At 39.8% G+C, this 23,332-nt stretch overlaps 1 protein-coding gene across 1 annotated transcript in view; it reads left to right on the top strand.

Moving 5' to 3' along the window:
• Nucleotides 1–23,332, top strand: part of Kcnh8 (potassium voltage-gated channel subfamily H member 8) — a 463,803-nt gene that overhangs the window by 355,244 nt on the left and 85,227 nt on the right. Inside the window, exons 9-11 of the mRNA XM_038342973.1 lie at nucleotides 8,583–8,782; nucleotides 9,997–10,246; nucleotides 14,862–15,076. Coding sequence (XP_038198901.1) covers nucleotides 8,583–8,782; nucleotides 9,997–10,246; nucleotides 14,862–15,076 — 665 coding nt within the window. The remainder of the gene's footprint in view (nucleotides 1–8,582; nucleotides 8,783–9,996; nucleotides 10,247–14,861; nucleotides 15,077–23,332) is intronic.

Here is a 23,332-nt window from a genome sequence, read left to right as displayed (position 1 = left end):
GACCACATACTCGGTAATAAAGCAAACTTCCATAGTTACAAAAAAATATTAGTAACTACATGTGTCTTATTGGATCACCATTGAATAAAGTTAGAATTTAACAATAATTCTACCCCCAGAAAGCCTACAAACCCTTGGAAATTGAACAGTCAACTTATGAACCACCCCTGGGTCAGGGAAGAAATAAAGAATGAAATTAAACTCTTTCTTGGATCCAACAGAAATAAAGACACAGCATACCCAAACCTATGGGACACTATAAAAGTAGTGGTAAGAGGAAAGTTCATAGCTCTAAGTGCTCACATTTAAAAAACGAAGAAAGCTCACATTAGAGACTTAACAGCACAGCTGAAAGTTCTAGAAAAAAAGAAGCATACCCAGGAGGAGTAGAAGATTGGAAATAATCAAACTGAGGGCTGAAATCAACAAAATAGAATCACAGAAAACAATCCAAAGAATCAATGAAACAAAGAGCTGGTTCTTTGAGAAAGTCAACAAGATTGACAAACCTTTATCCAAATTAATCAAAAGGCAAAGAGAAAACATGCAAATTAACAAGATCAGAAATGAAACAGGAGACATAACAACAGACACTAAGGAAATTCAGAGAATCATTAGGTCTTACTACAAATATTTATATGCCACAAAATTGGAAAATGTAAAAGAAATGGACTTGCTTTTAGATAAGTACCACTTACCAAAATTAAATCAAGACCAGGTGAACAATTTAAACAGACCTATGAGTCATGAGGAAATAGAAGCTGTCATAAAAAAAACTCCCAACCAAAAAAAGCCCAGGATCTGATGGTTTTAATGCAGAATTTTATCAGAACTTCCAAGAAGACCTAATACCTATTCTCCTTAATTTCTTTCACATAATAGAAACAGATGAGTCATTGTCAAACTTTTTTTACAAAGCCACAGTCACCCTGATTCCAAAACCACAGAAAGACCCAACCAAGAAAGAAAATTACAGACCAATCTCACGCATGAACATAGACGCAAAAATTCTGAATAAAATTCTCGCAAACAGAATCCAAGAACATATTACAAAAATTATCCATTACGATAAAATAGGCTTAATCCCAGAGATGCAGGGCTGGTTCAACATACAAAAATCTATCATGTAATCTATCATATAAATAAACTGAAAGAAAATACAATATGATTATTTCATTAGATGCTAAAAAAGCATTTGACAAAGTTCAACACCTCTTTATGATAAAGGTTTTAGAGGTTAGGGATACAAGGATCATACCTAAATATAATAAAAGCAGTATATAGCAAGCCAACAGCTAATGTCAAATTAAATGGAGAGAAACTCAAAGCCATTCCACTAAATTTAGTAACAAGACAAGGCTGTCCACTCTCACCATATCTCTTCAACATAGTTCTTGAAGTTCTAGCAATAGCAATAAGACAACAACCGGAGATCAAGGGGATTCCAATAGGAAAGGAAGAAGTAAAACATTCATTATTTGCACATGATATGATAGTGTACATTAATGACCTGCCAAACCTCTAACAAAGAACTCCTACAGCTGATAAATAACTTTAGTGAAGTGGCAGGATACAAGATCAACTCAAAAAAATCAGTAGCCCTCCTAAACACAAGGACAGAGAAGCAGAGAGGGAATTCATAGAAACTTCACCTTTTACAATAGCCACAAATAGCATAAAATATCTTGGGGTAACTCTAACCAAGGAAGTGAAGGATCTATTTGACAAGAACTTTAAGTCTTTGAAGAAAGAAATTGAAGAGGATACCAGAAAATGGAAAGACCTCTCATGATCTTGGATGGGTAGGATAAACATAGTCAAAATGGCAATTCTACCAAAGGCAATCTATAAATTCAATGCAATCCCCATTAAAATCCCAACAAAATTCTTCACAGACCTTGAGAGAGCAATAATCAACTTTATATGGAAAAACAATAAACTCAGGATAGCCAAAACAATCATATACAATAAAGGAACTTCTGGAGGCATTACCATCCCTGACCTCAAACTGTATCACAGAGCTACAGTAATGAAAACAGCCTGGTACTGGCAAAAAACAGAGAAGTCAACCAATGGAATCGAATAGAAGACCCAGATATTAACCCACAAACCTATGAAAACCTGATTTTTGACAAGGGAGCTAGAATTGTACAATGGAAGAAAGAAAGCATGTCAGCCTGTAGAATAATGAAAATAGATCCTATCTATCACCATGCACAAAACTCAAGTCCAGATGGATTAAAGATCTCAATATCAATCTGAACACACTGAACCTGATAGAAGAGAAAGTGGTGAAGAGTCTACAATATATGGGCACAGGAGACCATTTACTATATATAAGCCCAGTAGCACAGACAATAAGGGAAACATTGAATAAATGGGACCTCCTAAAACTGAAAAGTTTCTGTAAAGCAAAGGACATTGTCATTAAGACAAAAAGGCAACCTACTGATTGGGAGAAGATCTTCACCAACCCCACAACAGACAAAGGTCTGATGTCCAAAATATATAAAGAGCTCAAGAAACTAGACTTTAAAATGCTAATTAGCCCAATTAAAAAATGGGGTACTGATCTGAACAGCGAAGTCTCAACTGAAGAAGTTCAAATGGCCAAAAGACACTTAAGCTCATGCTCAACCTCCTTATCGATCAGGGAAATGCATATCAAAACAACTTTGAGATACCATCTTACACCTGTCAAATGGCTAAAACCAAAAACACCAATAATTACCTTTGCTGGAGAGGATGTGGAACATCCATTGCTGGTGGGAATGCAAACTTGTACAACCACTTTGGAAATCAGTGTGGTGGTTTTTCAGGAAATTCAGGATCAACCTACCCCAGGATCCAGCAATACCACTCCTGGGAACATACCCAAGAGATGCCCTATCATACTACAAAAGCAATTATTCATCTATGTTCATAGCAGCATTATTTTTAATAGCCAGAACCAAGAAATGACCTAAATGCCCCTCAGTGGAAGAATGGATAAAGAAAGTATGGAATATATACACATTAGAGTACTACTCAGCAGTAAAAAACAATGACATCTTGAATTTTGCATGCAAATGGATAGAAATAAGAACACCATCCTGAGTGAGGTAACCCAGACCCAAAAAATGAATATGGTAGGTACTAACTCATTAGTGGATTCTAGCCATAGAATTGAGCCTATATTTCATGTTCTTAGAGAACCTAGATAGGAAGGTGAACCCAAAGAAAAACATGTAGTTATCCTTCTGGATATTGGAAGTAGATAGGATTGCCAGGCAAAAATTGAGAGCTTGGGGGTAGGGGCAGGATGGGGGTAAGGTGAGATGGGGAGAGAGAAGTGAGAAGGGGAGGATGGGGAGAGCTTGGGAGAATGGAACAGTTTGGATGAAGGAAGAGTGGATATAGAATCAGGGAAATATACATCTTAATTAAGGGAGCCATTTGAAGTTAGGCAAGAGACTGGACTCTAGAGGTGTTTCCAGGTGTCCAAGGAGATGGCCCTAGCTTGCTCCTTGAGCAGCTGAGGAGAGGGCGCCTGAACTGGTCCTTTACTATAGCCACACTGATGATTATCTTGCATATCACCATAGAACCTTCATCTGGCGATGGATGGAAATAGAGACAGAGACCCACATTGGAGCACTGTACTGAGTTCCCAAGGTCCAAATGAGGAGCAGAAGGAGGGAGAACATAAGCAAGGAAGTCAGGACTGTGAGGGGTGCATCCATTCACTGAGACAATGGGACTGATCTAATGGGAGCTCACCAAGGCCAACTGGACTGGGACTGATGGAGCATGTAATCAAACTGGACTCTCTGAATGTGGCTGATGAGGAGGGCTGACTGAGAAGCCAAGGACAATGGCACTGGGTTTTGATTCTACTGTATGTACTGGCTTTGTGGGAACCTAGTCTGTTTGGATGCACACCTTCCTAGACCTGGAAGAATGGGGGAGAAACTAGGACTTCCCACAGGGCTGAGAACCCTGACTGTTCCTTGGACTGGAGAGGGATGGAGAGGGAAGATGGGGGAGGGGAAGGGAAATGGGAGAAGGGGAGGAGGTGAAAATTTGTAAAATTATATAATTTAATAAAAAAAAGAAGTAGTTTCCTATGCAAAATTCGAAATTGTGGTGACTTAGACAGACAGGATTTTTCCAACAACATTTATGAATGCTACAATTAATCCAGTAATTTATTTTATTGATAATGTACAATTAGGATGCCAAACAGTCTGAACGTATTACTTCTCTCAGTTTAAGTGCTTTGCACATTATAATTAAGCAAAACAAAATTAAAATCATACTGATAATTAAGAAACACATTGCTAAAATAAATAAAACAGGCTTATTCTCTGCACTTGATGTATTTCCTGGAAGAAAACTACCACACAGTGACAGATGACAGAGTATCCAATCCATGCCCATCAGCTTATTGCTGTCTAATTTCTGTCTAATTTCTTTGATTTGGTGCTTAATCCATTTAATTCAATGAATTTTTTGCAAGTAGAGATTTTTTTATTCCAAGTAAAATATTTAAGTCCCTGAGCTACTGTACTTGTAAAATCACACAGAATAAACCCACACACCACAAAGTTGCTAAAGACTGTTTTCCTTCAGATCTTTTGGATATTTAGGAGCATTCTACTTTTGTGTTCTTATCTGTGTCTTCATGCAGCAGGCACTAACTGAGTATTTCTTGAGTTCTTTCATCAAGAAGTGGTTTCTATCAAGAACGATATACCTCTTAAAAAGGGGGAGGGTTGAAGGGTGAGGTGAGAGTCAGGGAGGAGAGTAGAAAAATGTAGAGCTCAATAAAAATCAATAAAAAAGAATTATAACCCAGCCCTAAAAAAATGTTACCAGCAAAATCTTAAACCTTTTCCCCCAAATCTTGTTCCCTGAGTGCACTGACATTTGTAATACTTTGCACATTCAAGGAAAAAGTAAACATGAACAACTAGTGTTTTATACATATACTAGATACTTCTAGGCAGACTGGGATACCCCATTTTTATAGCTCAGAGTAGCCCTACACTTAAGATAATTGTCTACTTAGCATATAAGGAAAATGAGGGCCACATAAAGACATTTTTATGTTTTAATATTTACTTACTAGTGTGTGTACATATGTGTATAATCAGATGACAAGTTTGTGCACTTGGTTCTCTCCTCATACTTTACAAGGGTTTCAGGATCAAAAATGAGATGAAAATAGCAAAAACAGCCATCTCAAAAGCCTCATTCTCATGTTTTTATTGTTTTTAAAGATTTAACTTGGTACATTAGCACAATTAGGAGGAGAAAGCTGTGCTGCCCATCTAGCTTTGTCTACTTCTGTAACCTCTCTTCTCCTGGATACAGATTCCAAAGTTAACTCTATTGAAGTCCTTCTTAAAGACGCTAAGATCTTGTAATTAAAATGTAACTTTATAGGCATGGTGACCATTATTCTATTAAAAATTATGATATATAACTTGATGCAGAATTTTAGTCCCAGTGTTAGATTAAAATGGAATTTATACCTCAGCATCTGGCAATCTCTGGTGGCTATGGGTAAAAATGAACTGGGGCTGTCCTGAAATATTCAGGAGCTAGCTCTGTTTATGCATTTACATGTTTACTGTGTATACAATTTGGTGCCAAGATGGTGGCATAGGCTGCTTGTTCATTTTCCAGCCATCCATACTCTCAAAATAATCACACAGAAATCTGTACTAGTCAGAGTACTGTTTGACCAATAGCTTAAGCTTATTTATGGTTTATTTTTAAATCCTAAATTAACCCATTAATCTCCATTAATCTGAGTATTGCCATGTAACTATGGCTGGTAAGTTCCATCACATCTGTCTCTGGTGGCAACTACATGGCACTTCCTGACTCCGACTACTCTCCCTATATAGCCCTTCCAACCTGGCTTTACACTGTTAAGCCATTGGCCAAAAGCAGCTTCATTTATTAAACAATAAAAGCAACACATATACAGAAGGACTTCCCACACCATTAAGAAACTTCTACTGTTGTTCCTTCCACACTGACATTATGGTATGAGACCCATCTGACAGGTCCTCACATGTAGTGTGGAGCTGCAGGCCATGTTCCAGCCACCCTACTCCTGGCCGCCTGGCTAGCTTATGCCCCAAAATAACAACACACAAACTCTATTCATTTAAACATTGCCTGGCCCATTAGTTTCAGCCTCTTACTCACATCTTGATTAACCCATATCTAATAATCTGTATAGCACCACGAAGTGGTGCCTTACCGGAAAGATTCTAGCGTACATCCATCTTGGGCCAGAGCTTCATTGCATCTGACCAAGAGAGCAGAGGCATGGCGATTAATTAACTTCCCTTCCCAGCATTCTGTTCTGTCTACTCCGCCCACCTAAGGGCTGGCCAATCAAATGGGCCAGGCAGTTTCTTTATTAACGAATGAAATCAACAGATAGATAGAAGACACACCTACATCACTCACAGATGTGCTATTATCTTTTCAGTCCATTTATTAGGCAAAAAAAAATGAAACAGGAGATTTTACAGAACTTCTGTGCTTTTTTCTATCATCATGTCCTAATTCAGGGTAGGAACCAGGGATCAAATCTAGTGTAACTGCGAACTGATCTGCTTGTGAGAATAAGAACCAGGCCCTCCTCTGTCTTCTAATTTCATAGCCCTAGGTGAAACTGAGCCTTCTTGAGTCATCTACTAGTATCTATAAAAACCATTCTCATTCCATTCTGCCAATCACTATGAGACACAAATTCTTACAGCTTCTTTTCTGCCTTGTTGCTAGCTACTTCCAAAAGTAGAAAAAAATCTTGAAAATCAAACCCAGTCCTCTAACTGTGGTTCTGTTACAAGAAATAGACTTCTGCATCCCTTTCTTGTTGACCCTATAATTCTGGTGAACAGACACTTGTATCTTGTCAAACTCTAGTAATAGTTTTAGACATGGATTGTCTTATCTTCCAGAGTCACCTGATGAGGGATTTCCCTCTGTATGTTGTGATTACTATTGATTAATAAAGGAACTTCTTTGGGCCTATATGGAACTATAGGAGGACAAATCAAGGAGGGGAAAACTAAACTGAATGTTGGGGAAAAGGGCAGAGTCAGAGAGAAGCCATGTAGCTCTGCCAGAGACAGAAGCCAGAACTTTAGCTGGTAAGCCACAGCCACATAACAATACACAGATTAATAGAAATGGGTTAGATTAATATGTAAGAGTTAGCCAATGAGAAGCTAGAGTTAATAGGACAAGCAGAGATTTAATTAATACGGCTTCTGTGTGATTATTTTGGGTCTGAGCAGCCAAGAACCAATAAGCAGCCAAGCAGCTTCCTTCAACAGTCACCTGGGAAGAGAGTGTCCAAGAGGAACTGTCTATATCTGGTTGACTTGTGAACATATATTAAGAAGATTTGGTAATCAGTGTGGGATACTCAGCCCACTGTGGATGGTACCATTCCCTAGGCAGGAGAAACTGAACTCTGCAAGAGTCCTGAAATTAAGCAAACAATCATGCTTGCATTCATTTTTCTCTTCTCTTGACTGTGCATGTGATGTGCAAGCTGTTTGAAGTTCCTGACTTGATTTTCCCAGTGATGGGCTGTAATATGTAAGTTTAAGCTGAAGTGAATTCCTTTCTCCCATAAGTTGATTTTGGACAGGGTGTTTCACCATATCAGGAGAAACACAGTAAAACAAGTGCTGGCTAAGTTACAACCCTAGCTGAAGCAGAAGATCCCTGCAGTAGTAGGCAGGCTGGTTTTACCAAGACATGACAGTGACTCTATATCAAGCATCTATGCTATGATATATTATTTTGTGTCTTTCATGATCTCAGATTTTGAGCTATCTCTCTTAAGTCTAAAATGCTTACAAAGCTGAGATGATAATGAGAATTGAACTCATCTTTGCCGTAGTTTCCCACTTTTCAGGGAATCCTTACATTTATAACTGTCTTAATATTAATAGTAATATAGATGCATCCTTTTTAATATTTTGTTACTATTTTTATTTACTTGCTTATTTTTGTGGTTCATGGACTCAAACCTGGGTCATGCATGAGTTAAGTGAGTACTATGTCTCTAAGTTATGTCTTGTGGCCTTAAAGTGATGATTTTGGCCTATGAGACTAAATTCCAAAAATAGCTACCCAGTTATTATAGTAGACTTATCTTTTAAGAAGATCTGTCTGCTAACTGTAAATGTATAGCTTATCCTATAAAAGCATTGATAGAATTATATCATAGCTATTAAGCTATGTGTAACTACTAAAGTAATCCTTATGCTGATAGAATTCAAATTAAGTTTTTAGATCCACAATGACAACTAAGGGATTGCATGTGTGTCAAAGAATCAAATCCATGTTTTATTCTTTTTTCTTGAATCAAGCCATGTAAAGGCAAAATGACTGCTTTGGGATTGAGTGAACTTGTGACAGAGTGGTTGTGCCTACATCTTACTTGCAAAAGAATCATATCAGTATGGCTATATAATTATGTTGTACTCTAATCCATCTATAAGCTAGACTTATATGTACAGGGGCCTCTGTCTTACTATCCTGAGTTCTGTTGTGCTCTATAGCCCTGATGCATGCCTTGGTGTTTGGGAATGTGACTGCCATCATACAGAGGATGTACTCCAGGTGGAGTCTCTATCACACCAGAACCAAGGACCTAAAGGATTTCATCCGCGTGCATCACCTTCCCCAGCAGCTCAAGCAGAGGATGCTTGAGTACTTTCAGACAACCTGGTCAGTCAACAATGGAATAGATTCAAATGAGGTAATGTGCATTTCATATCTTGATATTTTCAGGCAAAAAACACCCATCAATAGGTAAAGACAAAGAGTTCTAATGCAGGCATAAGAGAGGGACACATTTACCAGCCTCTTTATCTCTTTGTCTTTGTCATCATAGACCTACAAACCACTATGCATCATGACTGGTGTTTTTAAACTGCTACTCTGTGATGACAGTTTAATAAGAATTTACTACTTTATTCATTCAAATGGATTTATTTTCATACTCATGTTTTTTTGAAAGGATTCATCCTTAGGACAGTTTAATGTCATAATGTTGAGTGATTACTCAATGTAAACTTGCTACAGTGATCCATAAAGTTAAAAAAGAAACAAATTATAGGCAAATATGGTATATGTAGAATTCAAGAAAGCTTTAAACAACCCCTATGTAAGAAAGACAACTAGATCAAGCAAATAGTCTACTAATACATCAACCAGTTCAATAGCCAAGTAGCCAACTATTTTTTAGTTAGATAACTTATAACATAATCCACTTTTATATATACCGTAGGCTTGTTTGTTGTTTCCTCAGTTTCTTAATGAACAAGGATGGGGGTCCCCTCCTGTTGGTTCCCTTTTGGCCCCCACTAAATCCTCTGCTTTCATGCCATATGAATTCCATGATCCTCTCTTTCCCCCTCCTAGCCCTCCTTTAAGATTCCTTATTCCTGATGATCCCCTTTCTCCATCTGTATCTGTGCCCCCATTCCTACAATGGAATTTTACTCATAAAAATATGGCATTTTCAGAGCAGAAATGGATAGATCAATATGTTTAATGAAATAAGACAGACACTGAAAGACAAATACTTCATTTTCTCTCATATTTTAAACTTAATAATAAATATTTTAAGAGGGATAACTTGATCTTTTCATATGATCTAGACACATTAAGAAATCTCAGTGGGTCCAAGTCCCCATATCTAGAAGAGTCACATGCCTTCCTACCAGGATATTTTAGAATTTTAAAAAATTTCTCCAGATTTATTATCGCCTGATTATTCAGTGGTACATAGTTAAGGTCATACTCACTATATAGCCCTGGAGATTGTGCAGTGGAATCTCATAGAATACGTGAACCTCCTCTTGTATAATGCAGTTAACCATGTAGGAAGAGCACCACTGGTGTCTCGCAAAGTCATTGACTAGACCAGATTCACCACACTTTTCTTTATTCCTTCCTCTTCCCCAACAGCTTTTGAAAGACTTTCCAGATGAGCTGCGCTCTGACATCACAATGCATCTAAACAAGGAAATCTTACAGCTGTCGCTCTTTGAATGTGCCAGCCGGGGCTGCCTCAGATCTTTGTCTCTCCATATCAAAACTTCATTCTGTGCTCCAGGAGAGTATCTGCTACGCCAGGGAGATGCTCTTCAGGCCATCTACTTTGTGTGTTCAGGATCCATGGAGGTTCTTAAAGACAGCATGGTATTGGCTATTCTAGGTAGGTTTGGGCTGAAAAGTTTCTCTGAAATTTTACTCTAAAGTATGAGGAATACAAAGTAGGGAAGGGTACGGTAGATACTAATAGGAGTTGGCAAGTTACAGATACATATATAGACTCCATATTGGATTCAATTTACACCATATCATAATTCTTATGTAAACAAAGTTCAGACAATATTAATATTATCCCCATCTTACAAGTGAGTAAATGTTCCCTTAGTTACTGTACCCATATCAAAGTCTTTCTGAGTTCTAATCACAGCCCAGTCTTCTGTGCAACAGTAGCCGGTTTTCATGAAGAATTTTTGAATTTTGTAGAGAGTCCGTCCAAAGAATGTTATAATTAAGTTTTATCTGTGCCAGAAATAGAGCAAAAATGATTTAACTTTGAGAACAATTTTCATCACTGCCATTAACCTAATACTGCTAGAGTGGACACTAGCTCCTTTCAGTTCCTCACAGACAACCCATAGCTGTGAGAACTCTGTGCCATTCGATGTTGACTTCAAGTGCTAACATAATTATTTTTCAATGAAATGCAAAGGGAAACTGGCAGAAGACAATATATGACCTAATGTAGAAAAAAATTCACTCTCAATGTTATGAGTTTTTTTTTTTAATTCACTCTCATTTGTTTGTTCAGTCAACCCTTATTGCAAATCTGTGAGTAAACTGGACAGTGGTGTGAGCACTAAGATTGTGGCAGAACAAAAGTTGCTAGAAGTTTTGCCCATATTGGGATTAAACTCAAGAAAAGGGTAAGATGGAAAATTTGCCCAGGGTGTGGGGTCGTTGAGCATTACATGAATTCAAGGCACATTTTAAACAGCAAAGCAATAGAGAAATGTCTAAATGGCTAATGCAGTACTTTTTGTTATAATCTTCTAAGAAACTGATTTGTGAACAATGCCTTGTGAAGTATTTTGGCACATGTGACATTTAAACCTTCATAGAATGTAGACACAGATGTAGAGGCATTTTCTGATTCTGAGTGGGAGCCTACTTCCCTTTCCTTATCTAAAGAATATATATCATTTTATGTCAGCACTGTCAACCTGCTGCTGAGGTTGTGAGCTTCCAGACAGATTATATGAGAGAAGTGATAATTCTGAGTCCCAAGTATGCCTTAGGGGCATTATCAAGTTTTGAAATCTTGTCAGATCTGAATGTGTTTTCCAAATTCATTTCCTGAAACACGTCTTTGGGGATATGAAATTAGGTTGTGGGAACCTAGGATATGATTGATACCTTCCAAAGTAGAAGCCTCAGAGAGCCACCTAACTTTTTCTGCCATGATATCACAATGATAAATAAAGAGATAAGAAGGAGAAAGTTGGCCCTTATTATACACTTAAGCAGCCAAAGCCCTGACCTTGAATTTCTCAGCTCTAGAACCATCAGTAATACATCCTTGTTGCTTATCATGCGTTAGCTGCATTGTGCTACAGCATAGCTAACAGACTATGACAGTGTAGCTGCTTCAACTAGAGAGGACTAGCTGATGACTAGGTACTGACAGAACCTTGTGGCTCTGGCTTTCACTGCTTCCTGAGGATTTCAGTTTCACTTAATGAAGGAAAGGTGGGATTGCCCTTCAAGATTTGGTTTAGTTTTTATTAGCCTTCTGTGGTGTTCTCCTCTAGTTAAGTGAAGAAGATGTTAAAGCAGTGGGTTCCTATTCTTGACTTGCAAAGTTAAAGAACAATCATTCTACAACTTTGTAATTCTGACTTAGAATTTACAATGATTTCTAATTTGCTTCTGAAACATGGTTTAAATCTCATTTTCCTGAAGTTTCCCTAGTACCACTGAAACTTTTAAAGCCTGCTGATTTGCCTATTGACAGAGCCTACTTTTGAGAACATCTGATTATTTTTTAGAACCTTATGATATAACATACATGCAAGCAGATATAACACACCATTTAAAAATAGTCAGGCTTTTATTCATCCATTTTTCAATTTGTTGACTAACAACAGTTTAAGGAATGGAAGAAGAAGATATCATCCATGACATTAGAACAAAAACGTGAAAAGTTAATGGCTTCAATATGACTGCTATAGCTTATAAAACATGATCCAATAGTAATCACTCTTATAATTAAAATTACTTATTGCTGAAAGATTTACTTCATTGCTGTTTTGTTCCCTGCTCCAAATTTCTTCATAAATTGTGATTTTTTTTAATGACGGTATTTCACTACTCTGCTCCCACCGTGTATGTGTCAAAATTAGTGTAAGTCCAGCTTGTCCTATGATCATTCGAAACTCTGAAGAGTCAAGATTAACATATAGGAGGGATGATGTAATTTTCTTTATCATAATATTACTTCACGTTGACTAATTCAACCTACACTGATTTACTAAGCATACAGCTTCATATTTGCTCTCTAGTTACTTAACAGGAGTTCATTCTGTCACTGAAATAAATTAGTGGTCTTGTGAGAAAGAAGTTTTTAAACAAAAACTCAAGAAACAGCACCTGCCAATCAACATTTCCAGTTCTCATGCCTGGATAGAACTGTCATAGGAATTTGTGATGAAGGCAGAAAATGGCAATGATTGATGAGTAGTGTCTCAGCGGATGACATTCATCTGTCTCTGTGTAATTCAATATCCCTATTTGTTATTGTGGTTGATTCTCAGAGGCAAACCAGCTCTGAAGAGATAGTACCTATCATCACCCAAGGGGGCGGAGAAATCATTCTTCTCTTTCAGGAATAAGAATACTAAGACCTGGAGTAGTTAAAGAATAGTTCAGGAATCTCAACAAAAGCAGGAAGGAACCTACAGGACAGTTAAGAGGCAAAGAGGCCCAGATAGAGCTCAATGTAAGACTCAAAACATTGTCCATCTCCATAAACACTCACCAAATCAAGAAAAAAGCTGGAAACTAGAATTCTTTCCAAAGTGCCAAATTTAGCTAAGTGTTTGTGGTATTCTTTTGCTTATCATCATACTACAGCAATCATAAATATGAAAGTATAGAGGGCTTAATGTCCCTCCAAATGTCCCTGGCATAACAGAATTTTATCCATGATGCTGTCCTGATAATCATCCTCAAAAGGACAAAGGTAAAGAATCACTGCACTACTGATTACTTCCTGTCTGTGATTCTATCTTATACATGCCTTCAACTTTGCATTGTTAAGCAACTGTGGAGATTTTAAACAAAATGTAGAGAAACATAATTTCAAATTTAGCAATATTAATGACTATAATAAGTCAGGTTCGAATTCTTCCAGAAAATGTAGCCAGAAACTAAAACTAAGACTATATGTTTTGTTTTCTTCTGCCAAAGTAACCGTAACTTTAGAGTTTAAAATCTAATATTAATTTGAAATTAATATTTGATGTAATTTAATAATTTTACCTTAATTTTTATTTTATACATATTCTCAATATATCAATCATGCATGATTAATTTCATCTTTCCTTCTACTGATAAATTAAATAGAATGGGCTTTTATGAGTTTAGTGTCAGGAATTTTGTTTCCGAAATTCTGGGCACAATAAAGTAATCATTTAGAAATTAGATGTAAGAGCTGAGGCCACCACTGCACCACCAGGACCCAAACCGGAGCCAGTGCGCTGCCAGGCATTGAGGAACAGGACTTGGAATTTTGTCTCTTACAAGTAATGTGGCGGCAGCTGTCAGAACCCACATGGCCTCAGAGCAGCTCTAAGGGATACGAGAGACACATGGAGGCTTTGAAATCACATAAAGTATTTAAATGATGAAATTGTCCAGTATTAGCTCATCAACAAACAAGCAAGTTAGTTCCTAGAAGGCAGCCTAATTACTGTAGACAGGCACACTGCTGTTAGACATCAAGGGGAATTGGGAAAACACTGGTCACACAAGTAGTCCTGTGAGACCCTACCTATTCACTCCTTATCTGGATAGGAAAGTGCATTCTTATGCTGTCACCGAACGTGACAACTGGGAGCTGTGCTCTAACGTTACACACTATTATATGCAAACCATGGCCCAAAATGTTCAGCTCTTACTCCTTACTCAGAAGAGGGAGGGAGAGTTTCTCCTTCCAGTTCACACTTCCGTCCATCTTGCAGACATGATCACAAGTAAAGGAAAGAATCTTAGTCTGCTGAATATCATGCTTCTACCAAAAGTTTGGTTGCTATCAAAGTTCTAGACTCTAGACAGTAGGTTTGCTGCAGCACTGACCTGAGAAGCTCAGAGCCATTTGTCTGCCTAGGAAAATCAGTCATTACTAGCTTGAATGGTTGAAGTGACTGTGACAAACTGACTGGTTCAAAGTCACTTTCCAATTCCTGCCAGAGAGCTGCTTAGAGCCCATGGGTGGTCTGTGATGCCTAAGCCATTCACAGTCCTCTAACTAGTGCTCACAACCAGTGACAGCTCCATCTACAACAGGACATGTGACAATGTTTTAATACCTTGCATACCACAACAAAAGAGCAATTGAGCCCCAACTCTCAGTAATGCTGAAATTGAGTATCTGTGCTCACATGATCTTCCCTTTCTTGTACAATCTGAGAGAAATAGAGTCTGTAAAGCAAATGAAGTTTCTTGGCCTCAGCTCTGCTTTTCTTCAAAATGATGTGATTCTTTCTTTTCACTGTTCCTAGGGAAGGGGGATTTAATTGGAGCAAATCTATCAATTAAAGACCAGGTGATCAAGACCAATGCTGACGTGAAGGCACTGACCTACTGTGATCTTCAGTGCATCATCCTTAAAGGGCTCTTTGAGGTCCTGGGCCTTTACCCTGAGTACGCACACAAATTTGTAGAAGACATCCAGCACGACCTCACATACAATCTTCGGGAAGGTCATGAGAGCGATGTAAGTCCCCTTTCTAATATAGCATGTGGGACTGGGAATCAGATAGAACAGTAGAGGCAAATGTCATAGCCTTCCTTCAAAGGACTCTGCAGGTAAGATATTCAGCCCCTAGTTAACTGATGTATCCAGTAGAACCTGCAGTTCCTTGCTAACATGTGAGGAAAGTACTATTTGTGGAAGTTTCTTGCTTGCTCGTCTTCATGTGCTCACGTCTAATTGCAGTTTCAGTGATACACAGTACTTACCCAGAAATAAGTGACACCCTTCAGCATTTGACAACTTCAAGGGAAAGTCTGTGGGTAAGAGCTTATTGTGTGCTTGTTGTATGTTCAGCCTTTCAACCGCTCGACAGGAAATTTCCTCGAAACTAATCTTTTTTCTAAAATGGTACCACAAAAAATAATCTATCTCAAAGTGACAAAATTTTCATAAATTGATTCAATCCCAAGATTGTCACACTTAAAGCATAATGTGCAATTACATATTTGTTTCATGTTTCAGTTTATACAAACAACTTTCCTGTTAAAATATGTACTATATTGTGTCTTGTGTTTAAGCCGATTGTGGACATGACTTAGTTAGATGTGTCAGTGATAATGACTTAATAGGAATGATTGTTGAAAGGCAAGCCAGAGCATGCAGCTCATTGTGTAACAGTCAGTGTCTTGTCTCAGATATTTGTAGCACATAGAACTTTAAGAAACTGGAGTTATCACTAATTCATAATATATAAACATTTTGGGTAATAATTAGTATTCTCTCTTTTAAAAAATTGATAGAAAATGAGAATTGCATATTCTTTCATCTAGGTATGGGATATAAGTGATGTTAGATAAAGATATGATATCCCATCCTCTCCACTGTTAATAGAATACAACAATGAGAGTCAATATTTATTAGCTACCAATTATGCTAAGTATTCCTCCTATACAAACATTGATGATTAAATGGTTAAAACATCCCTTAAGATTAGTGTCAATCCATTTCGGTGGCAGAGCAAACAGGATCAGAGTGGCTGTGGTTATGCGAGTTAGCAGGCGACTAGAGCAACACCAGAGCACAGACCCAGGATTAAAGTCTGCAGTCAGGTAGCAAAGGTCCTGCCTTCTGAAAGTGCACCCATGCATCTAGTGCAATAGACTGGATCTTAAAATTCAAGATACAGTTTTTCTCAGTGATAGTATAAAATGACTGTTTTAAGGAGTATAGCATATTGTTTTGAAATACGCATACATTATTAAATTCATAAATCAAGCTAATTATTATGTTGTTTCTAATATTCATATTCATTATAACATTTAAAATGCTCTCAGCAATAGTCAGGTGGACAACATGACATTGTTTAAGATAGTCACCATGCTGAAATAGCGATGAAACTTTGTGTCCTTAGACCAATATCTCCTACCTTCCTCAAGTAACTTCCATCATTTTCTCAGCTTTTATGATTACAGCTTTCTCCACATTTCCCATAAAGGCTGCCGTACCAGCGCAGCGTGGATATCCCAACTGGTGTGGGGTGCCGGGATTCAGACATGGAAGTTTCAGTGCAGAAGAAAGAACCCTTTATTTGCCCCAAGCTTAAGCCTTTTATATCTTTAGGCAGCAGGCCCTAGCCATGCTGAGCAGCTAGAACTTGAGGTCAAGGTCAGGGCTTCGTGTATGGAAGAACACTTCTGCAAAACACCACACACCAGAAAGAACACAAACATCCTTGTCAGATACAGGGTACATGGAAGTTCAGCTGTTGGTCAGGGGGAGTGAGGGTGGCCAAGCCATCTGGATGCAACCAGATCACTACTCCTCCCTTTTATTTTTATTAAATAAAGTGCCTGTCTTAGGTTACTTTGAGTGGAGTACCTTGCCTGTCATAGAAAATGGCCCTGACTTGGGTGGTATCCTGACTGCAAAGCATTGACCGTTAGTAGCTACCTCTTATTCAGCATCTGCAGCCAAACTCACATAGCCCTAAACCAAGTATCCCCAGGACTGACAGCACCAATGAGCTGAACCAGCACTGAAACCATCCTCTTACATTAGCCATCCAAGCCCACCATTCACTGGCCTGGACAGGCTCAACCCAGGCAGAATTTACAGCCTGAATATTATGCACTAACTGGGTGGTAAAATTAGCAAAAGCAATATTCCAAACCCCTCTCTTGTAAAAATTAAGCTCCATAACAGTAGCAGAAGCATGCAATACAGTGCCAGGAGTAACACACATAACATGATAAAAGCTGGAACATGTTAACTGTTGAAAAGTCCAAAGATAGTCCACTTGTTCCTGAACCAGAGCCACTTGTTGGATCAAGGTCAATACGATCAATTGAATATGTCCATTAAGGTCATTTTGAATGTCCAGAGCATTGCTGACTCTTTTCAGCCAGCTGGTAGACAGTCTCAGCTGTCTGCACAGTCTGGGAGAGAGCAATTCTGGCAGCAGTAGCTACGGTGGCAATAACGGCAACCACGGCTGCGGTGATTTAAAAATCTCTTCTCTGCCAACCCAGAACAACAGGGACACACCCTTTATCCTTAACTGGTATAGGCATGGCAGCAGACATCCTTACAAGAAGGGTGTTGTCTTCTGTGGTCCAGCAGTTAGTAAGGGTACAATTGCTGAAAGAACAATTAAGACTCCCATCCTCCTTAGATCCAAACCCATTCTATGTCATAAAAAAGAAGGGTGTCAATACACAAGGGGGAGAATGAATAGAAAAATTCCTTCCAGCTATGTAAGGAATCTTTGAAAATATCTGTCTGATTATAACTGGAAGTTCCATTAAACACAAGCCCCTCCTCAAGGATGAGGGGAACAGCATCCATACAGGCACATGGTCCACAGAAATGCATTCCTGTAAACACAGAGACTACCCCTGCCTAGGTTGGATTTATGTAATAAATTCTGGGGAATCTTGGGTAAAAGGGGGTCCATGACCATGCCACCAGACATCCCTCGGGCCTTAGGGGATGGTTGACACATGAGGCCAGCATAGGGGTGCAGGATGGGGGCCAGGAAGGGCTCCTGTGGACTCAGCAGCGATGCAGCCTGTGCCACAGCTCTGCGATCTCTTTCTCTAGCTGCTCTTCCTCAGATTCCTTTCCCCCTGAGCTTTCGCTCTCTTAACTTTCTTCACCAGGAATCTGATTAACTGTAACCTCTTACATGTCCTTATCCTCTATGCTCACCAAGCACCTAGTTTCTTTTTATGCATTTCTGTAAGCGCTCTACTAACCTTCTTCAGCAGTTCCTGTACTTTCACTTTCTCCATTAGTAGTGTGTCCTTCACCCATCTCCATAAGGAGAACATCGCCGTAGGCAAGTGCTCTAGCCCCTGTTTCTGTAACTCTCTTTGTAAGTCTAACTTAACTTGTTCCCAGTTGGGAACATTTAACAACCCCCTCTGCCCTGCAAGAAACCAAGGGCTTGCATCCGCTATGGTGCGAACAAAATTAGAGGTCATCTCCCTCTTAACTTTCATGCCCTGCTGTTATAAGAGATTCAGTATCTGGTCTGTCATTTCTACTTTATTTGTATACGACCCCATTTTAAGCACTTGTTACCTTCCCCAATATCCTCGATTTAGCTGGGGGCTGGAGCAACCCCATTCACGAATCCCCACTGGCTGCGTGGGGTGCTGGGATTAAGACAGGAGGCTTCAATGCAGAAGAAAGAACCCTTTCCCCAATCTTAAGCCTTTAATATATTTAGGCAGCTGGTGTAGCCATGCTGAGAAGCTAGAACCTGAGGTCAAGGTCAAGGCATTGTGTACTGAAGAACACTTCTTTAAAACACCACACACCAGAAGAACACAAACATCCTTGTCAAGTACAGGGTACAATGAAGTTCAGCTGTCTGTCAGGGGGAGTGAGGGCAGCCAAGCCATCTATCTGGGTGCAGCCAGATCACAACAAAGGAGAAATCATATGGGATCATATCAGGCTTGCTTCACTAAGCATACTGCCCCCACACCTGAGTTCATCAATGTTGTAAATGATGGAACTTCCTTCTTCATCAAGAGTCAATAGTACTCCAGAGTACATAAATACTGTGCTTTCTTTCTTCGTCTGTTCATTGATTCACATTCAAGTTGACCCCATGTCTTAACTATTGGGAAGAATGTGACAATGAGCATGAACACACATATGTCTCTGCAACATACTGATCTCAGTTCATTTGCATACATGGCAAGTAGTAGAATTATTGGATCAGTAGTAGCTATACTTTAGTGTCTACTGTGCAATTCCTCCTACAATATGTGAGGATTTCCCCTTCTAATCTCACCTCTCAGCTCTGTGACAGTAAACACCCCAGTTACTGTGAGATTATATCTGATTGCAGTTTTATTTTGCATTTCCATGATTACTAGTGATGTCCAACTCCTTTTGTATATCTACTTTCAAAGAGTATCTTTACTAATTATTTTATTTCAAAAATAAAGCAATCTTTTTTTTTCATTTTACATATCAATCCCAGTTCCCACTCCCTCCACTACTCCCATCGCCTCCACCTTCCCTCCCACCCCACCTCATCCCCATCCACTCCTCAGAAAGGGTAAGGAATGCTTTGGGGAATGTTCAAGGCCCTTCCTACTATATCTAGGATAAGCAAGGTATCCATCCAAAGATAATGGGTTCCCAAAGAGCCAGCACAAGCAGTAGGGATAAATCCACTGCCAGTGGCCCCACAGTCTGCCCCAGCCATACAACTATCACCCACATTCAGAGGGTCTAGGTTAGTCCTTATGCTGGTTCCTTCCCTGTCTGCCCATTTTTAACCAGGTTATGTTTTTCTTGCCATTGGCTTGTCTGAGATCCACATGCATTTTTACTACCAACTTCTATCAGATGTGTGGTTAGCTACCATTCTGCAGTGTGTTTCTTACTCCGTTGTTTGTTTCACTTGTTATAAACCTTTCAACTTGACATAATTTAATTAGTCTTTCCTTACTGGTATTTCTGTGTGTTAGAGTCACATTCAAAAGAAACATCATTGTCCAGATCAATGTCTGAAAACTTTTATTCAGTGTCAGCCTCTAGAGTTTGGTGTTTGACATTTAAGTCTCTTATTTTAGTGGATTTTTTTCCAGTTTATTTATTTTTTATTAAAAATTGCCATCTCCTCCCCTTCTCTTCCCCCTTCCCTCCCCTCCCCTCCACCCACACCCCCACTCCCTCCCTCTTGAGGCCAAACAGCAATCAGGGTTCTCTACACTATGTTGAGTTCAAGGTCCTCCCAACTCCCCCCAGGTCCAGGAAGGTGAGCAACCAAACTGACAAGGCTCACACAGAGCCCGTCCATGTCGTAGAGACCAAGCCCATTGCCATTGTCCTTGGCTCCTCGGTCAGCCTCCACCATCAGCCACCCTCAGAGTGTCCGATTTGGTCGCATGTTCCATCAGTCCCATTCCAAGTGGACTTGGTGGTCTCCCATTAGTTCTGTCCTGCCGTCTCAGTGGGTGAACGCATCCCTCATGGTTCTGACTTTCTTTCTCATGATCTCTCTCCATCCGCTCCTCATCAGAACTTTGGGAGCTCAGTCTGGTGCTCCAATGTGGGGCTCTGTCTCTATCTCCATCCATCGCCAGGTGAAGGTTAAGGCTCACAGTGAGCCCGTCCATGCTGTAGAGTTCACATTCATTGCCGTTGTCCTTGGTTTCTCAGTCCTCCTCCACCGTCAGCCACATTCAGAGAGCCCAGTTTGGTCCCCTGTTCCATCAGTTCCATTCCAACTGGACTTGGTGGTCTCCCGTTAGATCTGTCCCACCGTCTCAATGGGTAAACGCACTCCTCACGGTCCTGACTTCCTTGCTCATGATCTCCCTCCTTTTGCTCCTCATCGGGACCTTGGGAGCTCAGTCTGGTGCTCCTATGTGGGGCTCTGTCATTTTCTCCATCCAATGCCAGGTGAAGGTTCTATGGTGATATGCAAGATATTCATGAGTATGGCAATAGGATCTGGACATTTCTGGCACCCTCTCCTCAGCTGCCCAAGGACCTAGCTGGGGGCGTCTTCCTGGACACCTGGGAACCCCTCTAGAGTCAAGCCTGTGCCAACCCTAGAATGGCTCCCTTAACTAAGATATATTATTCCTTGTTTCCATATCCACCCTTCCTATATCCCAACCTATATCCCCAAGCTCTTCCCATCCTCCACTTCACACTTTTCTTGCCCCATCCCCCCTCCCCCCATCCCACCCCACCCCTATGTTCCCATTTTTTTGTCCGGCAATCTTGTCTACTTCCAGTATCCAGGAGGATAACTATATGTTTTTCTTTGGGCTCACCTTCTTATATAGCTTCTCTAGGATTTTTACGAATTATAGGCTCGATGTCCTTTATTTATGGCTAGAACCCAATTATGAGTGAGTACATCCCATGTTCATCTTTTTGGGCCTGGGTTACCTCACTCAGGATGGTGTTTTCTATTTCCCTCCATTTGCATGCAAAATTCAAGATGTCATTGTTTTTTACCGCTGAGTAGTATTCTAGCATGTATATATTCCACACTTTCTTCAACCATTCTTCCACTGAAGGGCATCTAGGTTGTTTCCAGGTTCTGGCTACTACAAATAATGCTGCTATAAACATAGTTGAACAGATGCTTTTGTAATATGATTGGGCATCTCTTGGGTAAATTCCCAAGAGTGGGATTGCTGGGTCCTGGGGTAGGTGGATCCCAAATTTCCTGAGAAACCTCCACACTGCTTTCCAAAGCGGTTGCACAAGTTTGCATTCCCACCAGCAATGGATGAGTGTACCCCTTACTCCACATCCTCTCCAGCAAAGGCTATCATTGGTGTTTTTGATTTTAGCCATTCTGACAGGTGTAAGATGGTATCTTAATGTTGTTTTGATTTGCATTTCCCTGATTGCTAAGGAGGTTGAGCATGCCCTTAAGTGTCTTTTGGCCATTCGAACTTCTTCTGTTGAGAATTCTCTGTTGAGTTCAGTGCCCCATTTTTTAATTGGGTTCATTAGCATAGAAGACCCAGATCTTAACCCACAAATCTATGAACACCTGATTTTTGATAAAGGAGCTAAAAGCACACAATGGAAGAAAGAAAGCATCTTCAACAAATGGTGCTGGCATAACTGGATGTCAACCTGTAGAAGAATGAAAGTAGATCCGTGTCTATCACCATGCACAAAACTCAAGTCCAAATGGATTAAAGACCTCAATATCAATCTGAACACACTGAACCTGTTAGAGGAGAAAGTGGGAAGTACTCTACAACATTTGGGCACAGGAGACCGCTTCCTACGTTTAGCCCCAGCAGCACAGACATTAAGGGCAACATTGAATAAATGGGACCTCCTGAAGCTGAGCAGCTTCTGTAAAGCAAAGGACACTGTCACTAAGACAAAAAGGCAGCCTACTGACTGGGAAAAGATCTTCACCAACCCCACAACAGACAAAGGTCTGATCTCCAAAATATATAAGGAACTCAAGAGACTAGATTTTAGTGGATTTTTAACTATGGTGTGACATTATAATCTAATTTCATCCAGTATATTACTACTTCTCCCGTCTTTTCTTTTCCTCCCTTCTCTTCTCCTCTCTTCTCTTCTTTGTCTCACTATCATTTTTCCTTTTTAAAGCAGTGTCAAAATCTTGTTTAAAGTATGCATCACCAATGGAAGTTTCTCCCCACCATTTTCCACTATGTCGGATAAGGCTTCTTCTGGTGATGGAGCACCAACAGGTCACCTCTGTCATGTCCACAGCCATCTCTTTCAGTTTGTCCTTAGGCTTAAAGTGTTTCCCTCACTCTTGAAATGTTTTCTCTGGACTCTCCTGACACTTAAGCATATTTCAATCCCTTTTTTCTTGGTAAAACTTGACTTCAGATTCCAGGTCCTCAGGCCAATGTGACTATGAAATCTATGTTCGGCAACCCAGCCTCCTTCTAGACACATCTTCAGTTTAAACTTCTTGGTGCACTGTGCCCTTCATATGAAAGTTTGGTGTTGGCTAATACTCCCCAGCCTAGCAATGATACAGTTACCCCCTCTCCAGGTATTTTATCCCCCAAATCCTCCACAGAATGCCTTCTCTGACCTTCATCTTATCTCCTTACCTTGTGACACTGCTCCTTTCTAGTTTGCTGTTTCATCTTGCAAAGCAACAGTGGACATTTTCCTTTAAGATACCTGTCTCAACACGGTGTGCAGGCTGGTGTGCTTCCCTTTGCACAGATCTCAACACAGTGTGCAGGCTGGTGTGACTTCCTTTGCACAGATCTCAACACGGTGTGC

This window comes from Arvicola amphibius, chromosome 9, assembly GCF_903992535.2.
Source record: "Arvicola amphibius chromosome 9, mArvAmp1.2, whole genome shotgun sequence".
In the NCBI taxonomy this organism is placed as follows: Eukaryota; Metazoa; Chordata; class Mammalia; order Rodentia; family Cricetidae; genus Arvicola; species Arvicola amphibius.
This window is presented reverse-complemented; position numbering and strand designations above follow the sequence as displayed.